General features: G+C 43.2%; 1 protein-coding gene across 1 annotated transcript in view; it reads right to left on the reverse strand.

Annotated features, from left to right (window-relative positions):
- Nucleotides 1–17,893, reverse strand: part of REV1 (REV1 DNA directed polymerase) — a 97,318-nt gene that overhangs the window by 3,790 nt on the left and 75,635 nt on the right. Inside the window, exons 19-22 of the mRNA XM_065407087.1 lie at nt 9,998–10,118; nt 7,230–7,450; nt 6,799–6,955; nt 5,197–5,299 (exon numbers count right to left, since the gene is read on the reverse strand). Coding sequence (XP_065263159.1) covers nt 5,197–5,299; nt 6,799–6,955; nt 7,230–7,450; nt 9,998–10,118 — 602 coding nt within the window. The remainder of the gene's footprint in view (nt 1–5,196; nt 5,300–6,798; nt 6,956–7,229; nt 7,451–9,997; nt 10,119–17,893) is intronic.

Raw genomic sequence — 17,893 nt, forward strand, 5'->3', positions numbered from 1 at the left:
CTGTCACAAACAGTTGTGAGGATGACCTGAATGGTTTAGTCCTGTTCAAGTAAAAAGATAAGACTCTCTCTGAACATACAACGTACGGAATCTCACTTCATCCTTACGAGCATCGGGCTTGGGAAAGAAAGTTTGTAAGTATATTGCCTGATTGATGTGGAAATGAGACACTTTAGTCAGAAATTTTGGATGTGATCGTAAGTATACTTAGTACTTATAAAAGACTGTATAAAGTGGGACAGCTACCAGGTCTCGCAATTCTCCAACTCTCCTCACAGAGATAATCACCACTAAAAAGGCTACTTTCATCAAAAGATGAAGCAATGAACAGGTAGCCAGCAGTTCAAAGTGGGGACTCACCAACCTTGTTAACATCAGATTTAATCCTCAAGGGGGACAGGTTCCTTTACTTAGGGATATAACCTGTCCAGATCTTTCAAGAACCTGAGTGACATCAGATTGGAGAAAACGGAGTGACTAGCAACTAGAAGGTGGAAAGCAGAAACAGCCACTAGCTGAACCCTGATGGAACTAATGGAAAATCCTTGCTGTTTCAGGTGGAATAAATAATCCAGAACTTGTTGCGTAGACGCCTGGATCAGTGAAACACCTTTTTGCTGAGACCACAAGGAGAACCATTTCCACTTCAACAGGTATGGGTACCTAGAAGGTGGTTTTCTGCTATTCATGAGGACGTTTTGTAAATCCTTTGAACAGACCTCCTCAGGTGTTAACCATGGAGCAGCCAGGCAGTAAGATGAAGAGCATCCAGGCTGGGATGAAGGAGATGTCCATGGTTCTGTGATTATGTATGGATATGTATTTCCTGTACCCCTCAGAAGCAGTGCAAAGGCTTGGGGGCGGGGGTCAGGGATAAAGAAGGAGCTGAGGAATAGGGAAGTAATTGCTGGGAAGGACCCTGGGTCTGAACTTGGAGGGCTGTTGGGTGTGGGTGGGAGAAGTATGGAACAGGGTTTCTTGGAGGTAGGTGGGAGGGGGGATTATTAGGGAGACTCTCCCATGCAGACCCTGGCTGATCATTAGCCTCTCTGAGTCAGGCACATTTGCCCCTGTCCCCATGTGTCCCTGTACCCTCCTCCATCCCCATGTGACCCTGCACCCCCACTCAGCCACCGCCCTCCCCCCACGTGTGACTGCACCCTCCTGCGTTCCTGCACCCCCACTGCCATTCAGCCCCCGCCTCAGTCTGTCCCCTCCACTAGTCCTTCTGAACTGTCTGTGACCCCCCCACAGCAACCCATGTACTCCACACTGTCCATCCCCCCATATCTCATGCATCCTGACCTGGCCCAACGGATAGGGCACTGTGAGGAACACAGTCTCTTCACTTCCCTATCAGCAGCTGGGGCTGCTCCCGCCCGGGAACAGATGCTCTCTGTTCTGGTGCCACAGCAGCCCCTGGTGGGTGAAGGGTGAAAGGCATAACTGCAGCACTTCTCCAGCAGAATGTATTTTCTTCAGAGAAAAAAAATTCTGCATGGGACATGAATTCTGTGCATGCGCAGGGGCACAGAATTCCCCCAGGAGTAAGCATTGTCCATAAGCACTAGTAAATTCTTTCCCCAGTGTCAGGGAGGAAAGCCTGACAAGCTAGATGCATGGATCTCAACTCTCTCACATTTATGTGGAGAGCTAAATCTTGGACAGACCAGAAACCTTGAATCATGGATTTCCCAGGTGAACCTAGCGAAGCATCTGTAACCAGAGTCAATGTGGGTTGTGGGGAGACAAAGGGAACCCCCACACACATGTTGGCTGGGTCCATTCACCAGTCCAAAATGGCTAGGACTCCTGTGGGCTCTTGAACTAGCATGTCCAGTGGGTGACAAATCAGAGAGTACACCAAGCTCACCCAGATCTAAAACTTCCTGAGATGAAGTCTGGCATGCCAAACCACACACGTACATGAGGCCTGAGACAGATCCTTACAGTCAGAGTTGGATGGGCCTTTAAGTCTAAGGAAATGGCTAACAGTCTGAAATCTGGTTTGTGGGAAGAAAGCCCTGACTACTGTAGAGTCCAGGACCACTAATATCTTCTTATCAGGGGGAAGTGCTGACTTGTCCTTGTTGATTAGCTGCCCCAGAACTCTAAAGGACTAGATCATGACAACACTGAATTCTACCTGGCTCTTGGACTGACCTCCCACCAACCAATTGTCCAGGTATGGAAATGTATGTACGCCTGTTTTCCTTAGGAATGCAACCACCACCGCCATGCATTTTGTATATACCTGCGGGGTCATGGACAGACCAAAAAGTAGGACTATAAACTGATAATGGGAGTCACTGACCATAAATCTTACGTTTCTATCATCAAAGCCACTGGAAAATTCCTTCAAGTCAAGGGCAGTGTACCACTTGCTGAGATCCAGGGAACAGATTAGAAAGACTCAGGTGATCATGTGAAATTTTATTTTCTTTACATATTTGTTCAGCTCTCACAGGTCTAGTAAGGGCCTGAAACGTCACTTTGCCTTTGGAATTAGGAAGTAACATGAATAAAACCCTTTCCCTCTGTATAAAGTAGGAATCTTTTCTACGGCTCCCAACATGAGACTGGACCTCCAGAAGGAGGACCACTTTGTGAGAGTGGTCCCTGAAGAGGGACTGGGAAGGGAGGGGAGGAAGGGTAGAAACACAACCTTCAGTTTATCCCAGTTTCACAGTGCTTAGGACCCACTGCTCTATGGTAATATGGGTCCAAGCACATGGGAAGTGGGATAGCCTGTCAGGAAAAAAAACAGGGATAGGAGAAGCTGGCGTAAGGCAAAATGGTAAGCTATCCTCAACAGGGCAGTCAAACAGACTGCTTGGTATATCCAGGCTGTCTCTAGATAAGCTCACTGTAGACAAAAACTGATTAGGGGGTGGTCTCATCATATGATTCTTCCCTTTCCTCCTGGACTGGTCAAGTAGCCTAAATATAAAGGACTGGTAACAGTGGAATGACTCAGGGCAGAATTGCTTTTTTCATGTGGAGTGGAGTATAAATCCTCAAAAGACTTCAATGTAGCTCTGGAGTTCTTCAGACTGTGGAACTTATCAACATTCTTGGGAAAAGAGTGTTGGTACCTCAAAAGGGAGATCCTGCATAGTCTGTTGGACCGCCTGTGGAAGACCTGATGATTGAAGCCACAAACGTCTCTGCTCAATCCTTTTGGCTGTTGGTGGCAGAGAAGATGGTTTTTGCCACCAAACCCTTCCAAGCTCTAGAATGGCCTCATTTATAGTCAGAGCTACTCAGGAGGGCCCAGCTGAACACCAAAATTCCACCAACCTATGTGAGCTCTCCTGAACTACCTCCACTGTACCACCAGGGAGATTACACACCAGATACCACCAACTCATCTGAGGAGGAGGAGGAACACAAAGCAAACTGCAGTGAAGCTTTTTGGAACTTCTCCAACAGAGGTCTTGCTGGGGCAGTTTACTCTTGCTTGGCACCCAACTTGGCACCCGGCGTAACTTCGTGAGCCTCCTCATGTGAACTATCCCGGCATCTACTTGGAGATCTGGAGGAAGAAGGGTTTGCAGGGAGGATCCGGTTGTGGGAGGAAATCTCCACAGGTTCCAATATGGCCACTGATAGGGCACTGGACCCCAGTCTCTTTCAAACCAAGGATCCATGTCTCTCAACCAACATGGAACCTCTGCTAGAAAACTCTTTGATGATGGAGAGTGATGCCTCCTATCTCGAGACAGACACACATTAGCCAACTTCCAATTCCGAAAACGAGCCTGAGTCACCCAACCAGGTGCAGAAGAGCACTGGCAAGATTCCAGAGATGACAGTACTAAGAAAAGCATACTGGGCTCACCTCTGGATAGCACTGGACAACGGTGTGCAGAAGGATCTGAAGCAGTCAACGGTACTGAAAGCTGACCTATACCTACAAGTAAGTATGATGCAGTCTAAGGTTTTATTGGTAATTGGCAAGATGTCTCCTATACTACTGGAGAGGCCAGTACCAAGAGAGACAGGATCGCATGCTGCCGTTTATGCCTCTTTAGGTTCTCTTTATGCTGCTGCTGTTGCATTGAAGAGGTTGGTATCACAGCATCAGTCAATCGTAATGGCACAGACACCAGTGCTGATGATCCCAATTTAGATGCTACTGGCACAGCTGAGTGCCTCCTCTCCAGCACTCTTCTCTGCTTCCCAGCTTGTTTACTGGTTGACGGTGCTGGGGACCTTGATCTCTTGGAGGATGAGTCCTTTGCAGCACCATGCCAATATTTCTCTCTCAGTACCAAGGAAGGACAGCTGTGCCAAGACACTGCAATGTCCAGAGGGGCACTTCTGACAGAAGTAGATATGCTTGGTAAGGCTCTGATGATAGACGCAGGGCAGCCTTTACTAGAAGGTGACAGAGCTTCACTGCCCTATTCTTTTGGGGTCTTAAGTCCCTGAAGATCTGGCACCTGTCCCAGACATGACCCTTGCCATGGAACTTTAAACTCTGAGAAGGATGGTCACTCACCGGCATGGATTTCCTGCAGTCAGTGCAAGGCTTAAAGCTCGGAGACCGAGGCATTTCCTGGTACCAGGCATCAGAATCCAGAAGAATCAGGAAGCAACAGTTCACCAAAGTACAAAACAACTAAGAAATGTAACATAAACTAACCTAAGTATGAATGAGTACCAAACTATATACAAGAGTACCAAACTACATACACTGAAAAGGACAATACTTGCAGAAGCAAGCTAATACACTGACTACAAACCAAGGGTGATGAGAAGGAACTGAGGAGGATCGGGGATGGCTCCGCCCTTTATACTAACAAGCAACAGCATGAGGCAGCAGAGGCCGCATGTGTGACCCGACAGATACCACTAAGAGAAAAGTCTCTGACTCTGGTGCACTGGGCATGCACACCTCTGAAGTGGAACGGACATGTGTAATCACTCAGAAAGAAGCCCATCCTTTGCCCGAAAAGCATTCCACTTTTTAGCTAATGCTACTATTAAGGTTGCAAAACTGCTGCAGCTATTTTCACTTGCTCAACTTTCCAAACATTAGGAACCTTCTTTTACATAGTCTGATTTTATTTTTCTTTTAAAATCATATTCATAAATGCCATGACTGTTAAGTTTATGCCCTTGCATTAGCATATCTAGTACATCAACTTTAGCACAAAATACTAAAGTTATATATATATGAAATTAAGCTACCTTTTCATGTACTTGATGACCAGATCTAACTTTTCCAAATCCTTTTCTTCTATCAGATCAGTACAATACTTCACAACCTGTAGAATGTCTTCCTCCATGGGATCTGTAAGAAAAATATAGATACAGTAGGGGACTTTTCTTCAAGTATACTTGGAATCAAAGAAATTCTGCAGTGACTAGTATTTCAGGGCCTGATCTTGCAGCCCTTGCATTCCCACATCTCCCACTGAAGTTATCTGAAGTTTTGCATATGCAAGGACTGCATGATCCTGAGAAATCTGGACAGCGGACCTGTTTTTCCCCCCGCAAGAACAAGTGACAGCACAGCTATTAAAGAAAGGGAAAAGACATATGCATTTATAATGGAATAGCTGTTTCAAAACTTCGGTAATAAAGGCAGTGATGTCTTGCAATGTCAGAGACCAAAAAAACTGCAGTTCAGATTTTTCAGGATATCAAGGAGGCAATAATTGTCTCAAATTATGTTAAAGTACAATGCTACCTTCAGGTTTTAACGATTGTTTTATACTTTTGTTCTTCTGTAATCTTATAAAAGAATTCTAATATGTATTAAAAAACCTTCCAGTTCATCTTTGATAAAAATGCTTTCTATAGAAGAGGAACGAGGAGTAATTGTGGCACCTTAGAGACTAACAAATTTATTTGGGCATAAGCTTTCGTGGGCTAAAACCCACTTCATCGGATGCATGTAGTGGAAAATACAGTAGGAAGACACACACACACACACACACACACAATGAAAAAATGGGTGTTGCCATACCAGCTATAACTAGACTAATCAATTAAGGTGGGATATTATCAGCAGGAGAAAAAAAAAAAAAAACTTTTGTAGTGATAATCAGGATGGCCCATTTCAAACAGTTGACAAGAAGGTGTGAGTAACAGTAGGGGAAAAAATTAGCATGGGGAAATAGTTTTACTTTGTGTAATGACCCATCCACTTCCAGTCTTTATTCAAGCGTAATTTAATGGTGTCCAGTTTGCAAATTAATTCCAATTCTGCAGTTTCTCGTTGGAGTCTGTTTTTGAAGTTTTTTTGTTGGAGTATTGCGACTTTGAGGTCTGTAATTGAGTGACCAGGGAGGTTGAAGTGTTCTCCGACTGGTTTTTGAATGTTATAATTCTTGACATCTGATTTGTGTCCATTTATTCTTTTGCTTAGAGACTGTCCGGTTTGGCCAATGTACCTGGCAGAGGGGCATTGCTGGCACATATCACATTGGTAGATGTGCAGGTGAACGAGCCTCTGATGGTGTGGCTGACTAGATTAGGTCCTATGATAGTGTCCCTTGAATAGATATGTGGACAGAGTTGGCAATAGGCTTTGTTATAAGGATAGGTTCCCGGGTTAGTGTTTTTGTTGTATGGTTGCTGTGGTGCCATTATCTAAGTACTCCAATTATCCCAAGGTTGTGAGGAAGAGAGAAACCATGTCGATTGGAAAAGACACCAGCAAGAGAAGCAGGAGCACAGAAAAGATAAGGTATAGAAATTCAGTTTTTCCCATATGGTTTTCTTTGTGATGTATGCAGAATCACCATGGGTATATCTGAAAACCAAATTATCTGAATTATAATTTACCTGAAATAGTTGTAATCCATTCTTTGAGCAAGGTCTTTACATCGCTGAATTCAACAGCTCCAGCCAGATTTGGTACCTGTGATCTAATTGAACCAGACTGTGCTGTCTGCAAAGCTGATGGGCCTGAAGTATTTGAGGTGGATGGAACTGGTTCCACCTATTCAGAAAAAAAATAATTGATATTGTTCATATGCCTCAATATTTGTCAGACTGATTTTCAAATATGTAACAGCTATGTTTTCTGAGCAAAATACTGAAAAACAAGTCTTAATACTTTGAAAAACAAATACGAGAGGCAAGAAAAGCAACGCAAGTCCTACTTAGTACATTAAGCAGCTACAATAACAACTGTGATCAAAGACTGATTCTAAAGAACAGTCATTAAAATAAAAAGATAATTTACTGAAAACTTTTAGTTTTGTTAAAATTACCTGAGATTTACCAGTGGCTGTACCTTCCTGATTTAAGAAACCATCTATTAGCTTCTGTGGGCTTCCAGAAGCAGCCACCATGTTTTTTGCAGGGCTACCAAAGAGTTTGTTTTTCAAAGGACTTTGAATCTTTTTCACAGGACTGACTTGATTTTTTTTCCTGTTTTTTTTCTTAGTTTTCACTGTTGCTTGCTTCAACTGTAATAAAGGATTCTTGGATACTGAAAAAGCAGGAATAATCAGTGGTCATTAACTTTCTAACTTTTTTTCACTGAAAGCAAGCATCATAACACTTATGTGAAATCTACAGATCAATCATCCAATTTATCATAGACAAGACCCATTGTTTTCGGTTTTTACCAAAACACTCCCCAGGTTTTACAAAAGTTATTATTTGTTTTTCACCCTAACATTGAACCACTCAAGTACATGAAAATAGTAATTATATTAAGACATCCTCTACATTACATGTGGTAGAAGTGGTGTGTAGTGGTTTTGAGTTCAATTTAATTCACATTAAATTTTGTTTGTTACAGTATCTTAAGGCTCTGATAGTGCCACTAGGCAGTACTGAACTTATGTATTAAGCAGCTAAACACTGTTCATTAAATGAACCACAGCATTAAATTGCTTTTACCCTCAGTACTCTTACTTTTCCCTATTTGTTTCTTTTTTTCTGTCCTCCCATTCCTCCAATATTAACCCTGATATTTACCCAGAAAACTGTGAATTTAATTTTTTGCACCGATTTTCACCCATTTAAAATTTTTTATAATGAACACAGATTAATTCCCAGAAATTGTAAACAAAATAAAAACCAAAAATGAAGAGCTTTATTCATAGACAAGATGACTTATTGTATCTGTCATTCCAGTCACTGACTGTTTCAGCAAAACTTTTTAAAGGATATTTTTATTAAGTTAGTGCATGCAGATGACACCCAGCTTAATATTCTTTTTAACATCAAACATTCTAGTGCCTGAATGAGAACAACCTGTTGAACCTAAATCCAGTCAGCACTATAGTGGCTTTAGTCAGGCAAACTGCTTCACTATTCTCAAAGCAGCATGCAACCTTGAGAACTCGTGGACACTTATAATGCCCACCAGCTAGAAACAGCAGCAAAAAAACCTTCTTCCACCTTTGGCTAGCCAAGAAACTATACCCCATCCCATTAGATTCAAACCTATCTACAATGACCCATGAATTGTGAACTCCAAGTTTGATTATTATAATGTACTGTGTAATTTGGTTTCATTCCAAAGACACACACAAAATTCCAACTGGAGCAAAATGCAGCAGACCAACCAATGGTCACCAACAGGGTAACAGAAGCACATCACTCTGATGCTTTGGTCACTTTACTTGATCCCCACAGAATACTGGATCAAGTTTAAGGCGATGGGGGGTGTAATCCAGACCCCACTGAAAGTCAATGGCAAAACTGCTATTGACTTTAATGGGGACAGAGTTTCATTCTAGTCCAGATAATTTTACATAAGATTTGAGCAAAGCATACCATGTGGACAAAAGAAGGGAAGGGGTCCAATCTCCAAATGAAAAGCTGGGAAAGGCGTTTTTCAAAATTGAACTTCTAGATCCTTGTCTTTACTCTCAAATTCTAATAGGAACTGTATACACACAAGCTTCTCATGGAAGCAATTGTATAAAAACCAAACATTTGGTGGCATATGCCGCAGAAGCAATGAAAATACTATTAAGCTCTTTTATAGCACTTTTCATCAGCAGATCTCAAAATGCCTTTTAAAGGAGGTCAGTACCCATTATCCTCGTTTTAGAGAAGGGGGAAATGTGGGACAGAGAGCTGAAGTGACTTGTCCAAAATCATCCAGCAGGCCAGAGGCAGAGTCAGGGACAGAAGCTAGGTCTCCTGAGTCCAAGTCAGTGCTCAATCCACTAATAGGCACTGATCTGAACATTCAAGTTAAACTAAACAGTGAATTCTATCTTTAAGTCATGGGAAATGCAAAGTTGACTCTTAAATTAGGGCCTCATTCTGCAAACACATTTGCAACTAGTCCCATGAAGTCAACTGACAATTTAGCAAAATTATGTGCATAAGTATTTGCAAAATGGTATATTAAGTTTAGCAAAAACTGACAGCCTGTGATCCAACTGAAGATACAGTGGAACAGTGAGTGTGAAAGTCACTTCTAACAATACGAATGACTGTCTTGGCTTCTCTGCTTTGTCCTCCAACTTGCTTCTTCGGGCACACTTTTTGGAGAAAGCTGGCTTGTTCTTCTACCTAGTCACTTTGAGATCAGACAGAATAGTCCCTAACAAAATAGTTGGAATGTAGAACAGAAGTGACAGAGTCCAATAGCAACTCTTGGTCATCTCAGATTTTAGGCGTACATACACATTAAATCTATACCTATACCCACCCACTATTTTCCCTTTGAATTGTCAGAAGGCTGGATCAACCAATATAATTGAGCCATGCTTCTTGGAAGAACTGGGGAAGAGAGAATCTTTAAGTCACTTTTATGCTGCCTTGATCCTGGGACCATGCAAAAACCAATCAAGTTCCTGGCATAATTTAGAGCATACTTATGCTTAAACCTATGCCCAGTACAACAAACCTGGAGCCAAAATGTGTAGCAGTGTTCTTAGACTGTGGTATTCTTTTAGATGCATGAGTTGTATTTTGCAATTTTCTTTAGGATTTCAGAAAGTCCCTTCAAATCTTAGAATGCTCCAGATACAAGACTGATGTACATTTTTAATTTTTTTTTATGACTCACCAAAGGTGCTCATCGGTTGCTGATAAATGACGTTCTCTGACTGCTTTTGCCTTTGATCATATGCACCTTTAAGTTCCTCTTGCAGCTCAGTAGGTAGTGCAGCAAAAACCTCTGGGTCCACCTAACAATGAGAAATAGTTCATTAGAGGTTTTTCTACTGGTGACAACAGTGTTTGATGTTTACTTTTTCTTGTTTACCCACATGAGAAAGGGATTTGCGTTGTGTCAATTATATTTAGATAGATAGATATAGCTAGATATAGAAATGCAAACAGTAGATATTACAATATTTTAAATCTATCTATATCTGTCAACAAGTGAAAAGCTTAAATTATTTTTCTTTCAATATTTACATTTTAAATACAATTTATTTTACAACTAATTTGCTTAATAACATTTATAATAAATCAACTCAATTTAAATAACATACTCAGAGGTGCCAAATCAACAATTGCTTTATTTTTGTAATATATTTAGTACACATTTGCTGAACGTTGTGGGCGAAGTTGTGCCTTTAAGACAGAGACACACACACACCTGTAATGGGAGCATGTGCAAAACAACTCCTTCCCAGGGAGAGGCACCCAGAAGCATTCCCTTCTCCACCCTTCTCCTCAAAGACAAGTAGGATTGACATCTGGCTCCTCCTAGTTCTTGCACCCAGCAATTTTTTTAGGCTGGTGCTTTCCAAATGGAGCATCTTGGAAGCAGCCTTGCACCTCCTTGAGTGCAGAGGCTACAAATCTAGTTAGCTAGATGAGTTATGCTGGATTTGGAGGGGAGTGGGGTGGATAGGAGCCTTCCTTCTTCCCTACGCTAGCCCCCTTTGATTATACAGATTTTCACTTTTGGATGAATAATCTGTCATTCATCATCATCTTGACCGGGCCAGAACTTGAGTACAGATATACAGTATATGCCTGATTATCCAAATAGAAAGGAGGACTTGGATTTTATTTGGCTAATTGGGAGTTTGGATAACAGAGGGCAGAAGCAGCAGCGCAGCAAGACCTCTGCAACTCTGATGTCATGGCCTTATCAGGGCTGGCTCCAGGCACCAGCAAAGGAAGCAGGTGCTTGGGGCGGCCAATGGAAAGGGGCGGTACGTCCGGGTCTTCGTCGGCAAGTCGGCGGCGGGTCCCTCAGTCCCTCTCTCTTCCTCTTTGAGTTGCGGCCAAAGTGCCGCCGAAGAGGAAGAGAGGGAGCGAAGGATCCGCTGCCGAATTGCCGCAGAAGAATGAAGCAGTGCGACTGAGCTGCCGCCGAATTGCCGCTGATCGGCTTTATATATATATATATATATATTTTATTTTCCCCCCCCCCCTGCTTCGCCGCTTGGGGCGGCAAAAAAGCTGGAGCCAGCCCTGGGCCCCATTCACTTACTCCCATGATAGCAGGGCTGGAGAAGGCTCCTTGCACTGCCACTCCTGCCCTCTTGATTACAGCAGGCACAAGGTGTGTGTGTGTGGGGGGGGGGTGGAGAGGGGGTTGCGCTCCGAATGGGGCAGAAAGGAGGCCCTTGGCCAGGATACTGCTTTACTCTGCCAGGACCCTGCCTTCCCTGCACCTTGGGCTAGCAGGGATAGGGTGTCACCGGTCCTGCATCAGTGCAAGGAGCTCTCTGCAGCTCTGTGGTCATAGGAGTGAGTGAGCAGGGCCATGGTGGGGAAGCTGCAGCAGGCTCCCTGTGTTGCTGCAGAAGCCATTCAGCAGCAGCGTGGCCTCCCGGCTGCTGGGGGTCTCTGGTCTATTATCTGAACCTCTGCATCTGTCCTCTACGGGGGACAAGGAAGGGATTCAGATAACACAGAGGTTCAGATAACAGTATTTCAGAAAATGAGGATTATACTGTAGTGTATTCTAGATTTTTCTGGAACATTTGGATGAAGTTTCATGAGCCAGTAGAAATACTATATATGTGCTATTATTCTCTAATTTTGAATTGCTCAATGTTTTAAAAGTTTCAAATATTTGCCTTCTTAAGTTATCAGTGGAAAAAAGTGAGTGAACTATTTATGCTCAGGGTGAAACGTATACTATCCTCCATTACAAAAAAATTCTTGTAAACTTTTTGAAATGCTCTGAAAGCTAAAATGGGTGAGTGCAGAAAGTTAATTTGGCAGGGAGACGGACTTTACGAAGAATTGGCTTTGAGTTTTTCAGTGAAAACGGTTAGATTCTGGCAAAATTATGAGGCTTTCAAAAACAAGCTGTACATGAGGATTACGTGTTATTTGTAGGTTTAGCGGATTAGATTTTTATTGGTAAATGTAGGTAAACCAGTGATTTCTCTGTACACACACAAACTGATGAAAATATACTTCCAGAGATAACAAACGTACAGATAGGAAAAGTAAGGAAATGGTGCTTGAGAACTTAACAAAGTTTGATTTAAGCATATTAAGTGTGCATATTTTGACATGTGATGTTGACAATTTATTTTTTAACAATTATAAAGCTTTAACTTTTTGAATCTCAATGTCTACGGTCATTAACTAATTATTGTCTGACCTTTCTCCATAATTTCCCACAATTGTGAAAATTTAAAAATGCTGAAAATGCAAAATTTTGTGCAACCATGAACATTTAAAAATCAATAAAAATAAACCTTGATATAATTATCCATCAGATTATAAAAAAATAAAAAGAATTCTGCCAAGCCTAGTAGTAGTTTTTTTTTAACAATTGCATTCTTTTTTTCAACTGAGATCTACAAATATTTGTATGGAAGGCAGGCTGCACAGTTCATACATACCAACTTACCTCTCTAATGAATACTCACTTCGTATAAATTGTGCATCTGCTTACAAAGGTAAATCTTGATGCACTTGGCACAGATTTTTTCAGTTTTGAAAACTCTTCATGCCCAGCACAAAGTTTTCAACACATAAGACGTGCAGTAAATAAGGTAAGCCTTGGATGGAGTCCTGGCCTTACTGAATGCACACCTTGTATTTGATAGCACATTACAGTGGAATCCAGCCGAGTATTTCCAGAACTTGGAATTACTTTTAAAAACATAGGCATTTCTATTAAAAATATATATTTTTAAAAAAGTTAAAGCTGAATGGTTAAGCACCCAAGAATCAGGAAATTTGCACATGCAGCATGAACTCGGTCCCTTTGTGTACATGCATTGCAACAGTCTAATTATACCCTCTCATAACTATTTCTCAAATAAAATCATACACCGGATATTTTATTTTGTTTTTACCTGTGCGTGTGCACACCCACCCCCCATTGCTTAAAAGGTGCATTTTGTAAGCTGCACTAAGAGATAGTGATCCAAACTAAAGGTTGAAAGTACAAAATTAAATAATTTCCTGACTCTTAAGTAATTATCTGTGCAACCATAATGTCAGATTTTAAAAAACTGAAAAAGTGAACCTTGTATACTTTACATAAATAGTTCTCAAACATTATGATGGTATTTATGCCTGTAATAAATTATTAACAAGGTGATTACAATATACAGAGCTTTCAGGCAAAACAAATCTATTGTGAAATTAAGAACTCATAAGTGACCTTTCCTTATTAACTCATCATATAAAACATCATTTTTTTATGTGCTGTTTACATTCTCAAAGTGATTTACCATTTGAAATCAGAGTAGGAGGTGCAAATTTGCCAATGGTAAAAAACGGTTACTAACCTTTGTGTAACTGTTGTTCTTCGAGATGTGCTGCTCACATCCATTCCACGTTAGGTGTTTATGCTTCATGTGCACAGTTGCTTGAGATTTTTTCCTCAGTGGTATCCACTGGCCTACCTATAGTGCTTTCTGGTGCCATGCGCTCATGCGCCGGTATAAGGGGCCCAGCTGGCTCTGCACCCTCTCAGTTCCTTCTTGCCAGCTAACTCTGACAGAGGGGCAGGAGGGTGGGTCACGGAATGGACATGAGCAAGACATCTCGAAGAACAGTTATGGAAAGGTTAGTAATAGTTTTTTCTTCTTTGAGTGCTTGCTCATGTCCATTCCACGTTAGGTGACTCCCAAGCAGAGGAGGTGGGCTCGGAGTTCATAGACATACCAATTGCAACACTGCTTTACCAAACTTGGCATCATCTCTAGCCTGCTGGGTGATAGCCTAATGGGAGGAGAAGGTATGTACCGATAACCATGTCGCTGCTCTGCAGAGGTCTTGGATTGGGACCTGGGCCAGAAACATTGCTGATGAAGCCTGAACTCTCGTTGAATGGGCAGTCAAGATGGCAGGAAGCGGGACACCCACCTGCTCACAGCACATACAAAAACAGGACGTGATCCAGGATGAAATTCTCTGGACCAAAACCAGTAGGCCTTTCATCCTGGCTGCTACTGCCACAAAGAGCTGTGTGGATTTACGGAACAGCTTGATCCTCTGAAGGCAGAAAGCCAGGGCGTGTCTAATATCTAGCGTATGGAAACGCGCTCCTCCGAATTTTTGTGTGGTTTAGGGAAGAAAACCTGATTACTATGAAACTGCAAGACCAGCTTTGGGAGGAATGCTGGATGGGGGCAGAGTTGAACCTTGTCCGTAAAGAACATCATATACAGAGGTTCTGATGTAAGGGCCCTCATTTCTAAGACCCTCCTGGCCGAGATAATCACTACCAGGAAGGCAATATTCCAGGAGAGAGACAACAGAGGGCATAATGCCAGTGGCTCAAAGGGAGGGCCCGTGATTCTTGACAAGACGAGGTGTAGGTCCCACAAGGGAACGGGATGGCGACTTTGAGGGTGAAGTCCCTCTAGTTCACTGGAAAAGAGCGACCTACTGGCCATCAGAGGGCGGAAGGCTGAGATTGCTGCTAGATGCACCTTGATCGATGAAATGGCTAGCCCCTGTTTCAGATGGAGCAGGTACTCCCGCACTGACTGGAGAGATGACTGAGAGGCCTCTTTGGGATGACCACACTGAGAAACGCTTCCACTTGGCCATGTAAGTCGTTCTAGCAGATGGTTTCCTACTACAAGACCAGAACAAGTCCGCCAGAACAGGCCAGCTTCACTGGATTCAACCATGGAGCTTCCACGTGGTCGGTGGAGCAGACAGCCATGATCTTACGAGATCAGGTCCGGGAGGAGAAAGAGTGGCAACGGGACCGCTACTGAGAGATCCACTAGTGTGCTGAACCAGTGTTGATGCAGCCAAGCAAGAGCTATAAGAATGCTTGCTTTAGTTTCAGTAGGACCTTGTGTACAAGAGGAATAGGTGGAAAACATGTAGAGCAGGTGCTTTGTCCATGGGAGTAGTAAGACATCTATGAGTGAGCCTGGGCTGCGACCGCGTAGCGAGCAAAACTGCTGACATTTCCTGTTCTTCTTGGTTGCAAACAGGTCTACAAAGGGAAATCCCCACCTCTGGAAGTTGGATCTTGCTACATCAGGATTAAGGAACCACTCATGGTGAGAAGAGGAAGATCCGCTGAGGTGATCTGTCAGAGAGTTCCGGGCTCCAGTAATCATAGAATCATAAAAGCTTAGGATTGGAAGAGACCTCAGGAGGTCATCTAGTCCAACCCCCTGCTCAAAGCAGGACCAACACCACTAAATCATCCCAGCCAGGGCTTTGTCAAGCCGGGCCTTAAAAACCTCTCAGGATGGAGATTCCACCACCTCCCTAGGTAACCTGTTCCAGTGCTTCACCACCCTCCTAGTGAAAAAGTTTTTCCTAATATCCAACCTAGACCTCCCGCACTGCAACTTGAGACCATTGCTCCTTGTTCTGTCATCTGTCACCACTGAGAACAGCCTAGCTCCATCCTCTTTGGAACCCCCCCCCTTTCAGGTAGTTGAAGGCTATCATCAAATCCCCCCTCACTCTTTTCTTCTGCAGACTAAATAAGCCCAGTTCCCTCTGTGATGGGGTCTCCCTGGGGTGCAGCCTGGGACTGTGGGACCACTGTGCCCCCTTAACTCTCTCCAGTCTGGGCTGTCTCTCACCATGACTTGCTAGTGATCAGCAGCAAACCCCTCCAGGTGCTGTTATCACTCAGCACAAACGCATGTGGAGCCCCACACCCAGCTATATTGCAGGAATGCTCCCAGAGCCACTCATGAATCAGATAGAGAAAGGCACCAGAGCCAAATCCCCCCAGCTCCCAGCACTGTACCTCAGGAATATACCGTCTTGTACTGCTCAAGATGGGCAGTGCAGATTTATTAATTGGTTCACCACTTCATCAATGGAAAGTGGATATATACCAGCCTTTGCAAAACCTGAGCAGATTGGCCACACACTTCATACAAACTCACTGGTAAAGATAAACAGTAAAACAAATGTATTGACTATAAAAAGATTGATTTTAAGTGATTTCAAGTGATAGGCAAGAAGTCAATTAGTTACCACAATAAAATAAAATATAAGCACGTAGTCTAAACTCTCAACCCTATCAGATGGGCAACATCTAGATGAAGCAGTTTCTCACCTTAGTGGATATTGCAGTCCTTAATATACAGGTTTGTTCCTTAAACCTAGGCCAATCTCCTCTATTGGAGTCTTGTCTTCTTTTCAGTGTCCTAGTTGCTTGCAGTGTAGTTGGGGGCAGGAGAAAAGGCCAAGCATGTAGTCACTGTGTCTGTTTTATAACCTCAGTCCCATGTGCTTGGGGAGCACAAGTCCAGGCATGTCTCGGGGCATTGCTGAGTCTCCAGGCAAGGTTGAGCAATTCCCCTGGTTTGGCCTCATGCAAGTAAGTGATTGCATTGTAGCTCCCTTGCTGGACAATGGTTGTTGATGTGTTGATTGATACCCCACCAGGTGTTGGTTACTTTCCTTGCTGTAGCCTCTGGAGAGCGAATATCTGGTTGATTCCCCAACTTACAGCATGTTTTAGTGATGACCATAGAACACAATTCTCATAACTTCATATGCATTAATGATATACATATATGGATAGAGAAATGACTTTCAGCAGATCATAAGCTTTCCTCTGATACCTTACAAGGCATGTTTTATATATAAAAATCAGGACATTCCCCCAAGATATAGAATGTCACACCCTCAGCCTCTCCTCCTAAGTAATATGTGCCCCAGCCCCCTAATCATTTTCGTTGCCCTCTGCTGGACTCTCTCCAATTTGTCCACATCCTTTCTGTAGTGGGGAGCCTCAAACTGGACACAATACTCCAGATGTGGCCTGACCAATGCCAAATAGAGGGGAATAATCACTTCCCTCCATCTGCTGGCAATGCTCCTACTAATGCAGCTCAATATGCGGTTAGCTTTCTTGACAACAAGGGCATACTGTTGACTCATATCCAGCTTCTTGCCCACTATAATCCCCAGGTCCTTTTCTGCAGAACTGCCGCATAGCCAGTTGGTCCCCAGCCAGTAGCGGTGCATGGGATTCTTCCGTCCTAAGTGCAGGACTCTGCACTTGTCCTTGTTGAACCTCATCAGATTTCTTTTGGCCCAATCCTCCAATGTGTCTAGGTCACTCTGGACCCTATCCCTACCCTCCAGCGTATCTACCTCTCCCCCCAGCGTAGTGTCATCCGTGAACTTGCTGAGGGTACAATCATTAATGAAGATGTTGAACAAAACTGGCCCCAGGACCTACCCCTGGGGCACTCTGCTTGATACTAGTTGCCAACTAGACATCAAGCTGTTGATCACTACCCGTTGAGCCCGACGATCTAGCCAGCTTTCTATCCACTTTATAGTCCATTCATCCAATCCATACTACTTTAACTTGCTGGCAAGAATACTGTGGGAGACCGTATCAAAAGCTTTGCTAAAAAAGTCAAAGTATAGAAGCTTCGCGGTGGATGGAGTGCTTTGCACAGATGTCTCACAAGCGAATGGCCTCTTGACAGAGGGTGGACGAGCGTGCTTCTCCCTGCCTGCTGATGTAAAACATGGCTGCCATCTGCCATGTTGTGCATGAGTACTCGCACTACTTTGCCTGCGA

This window comes from Emys orbicularis, chromosome 1, assembly GCF_028017835.1.
Source record: "Emys orbicularis isolate rEmyOrb1 chromosome 1, rEmyOrb1.hap1, whole genome shotgun sequence".
Lineage (NCBI taxonomy): Eukaryota > Metazoa > Chordata > Testudines > Emydidae > Emys > Emys orbicularis.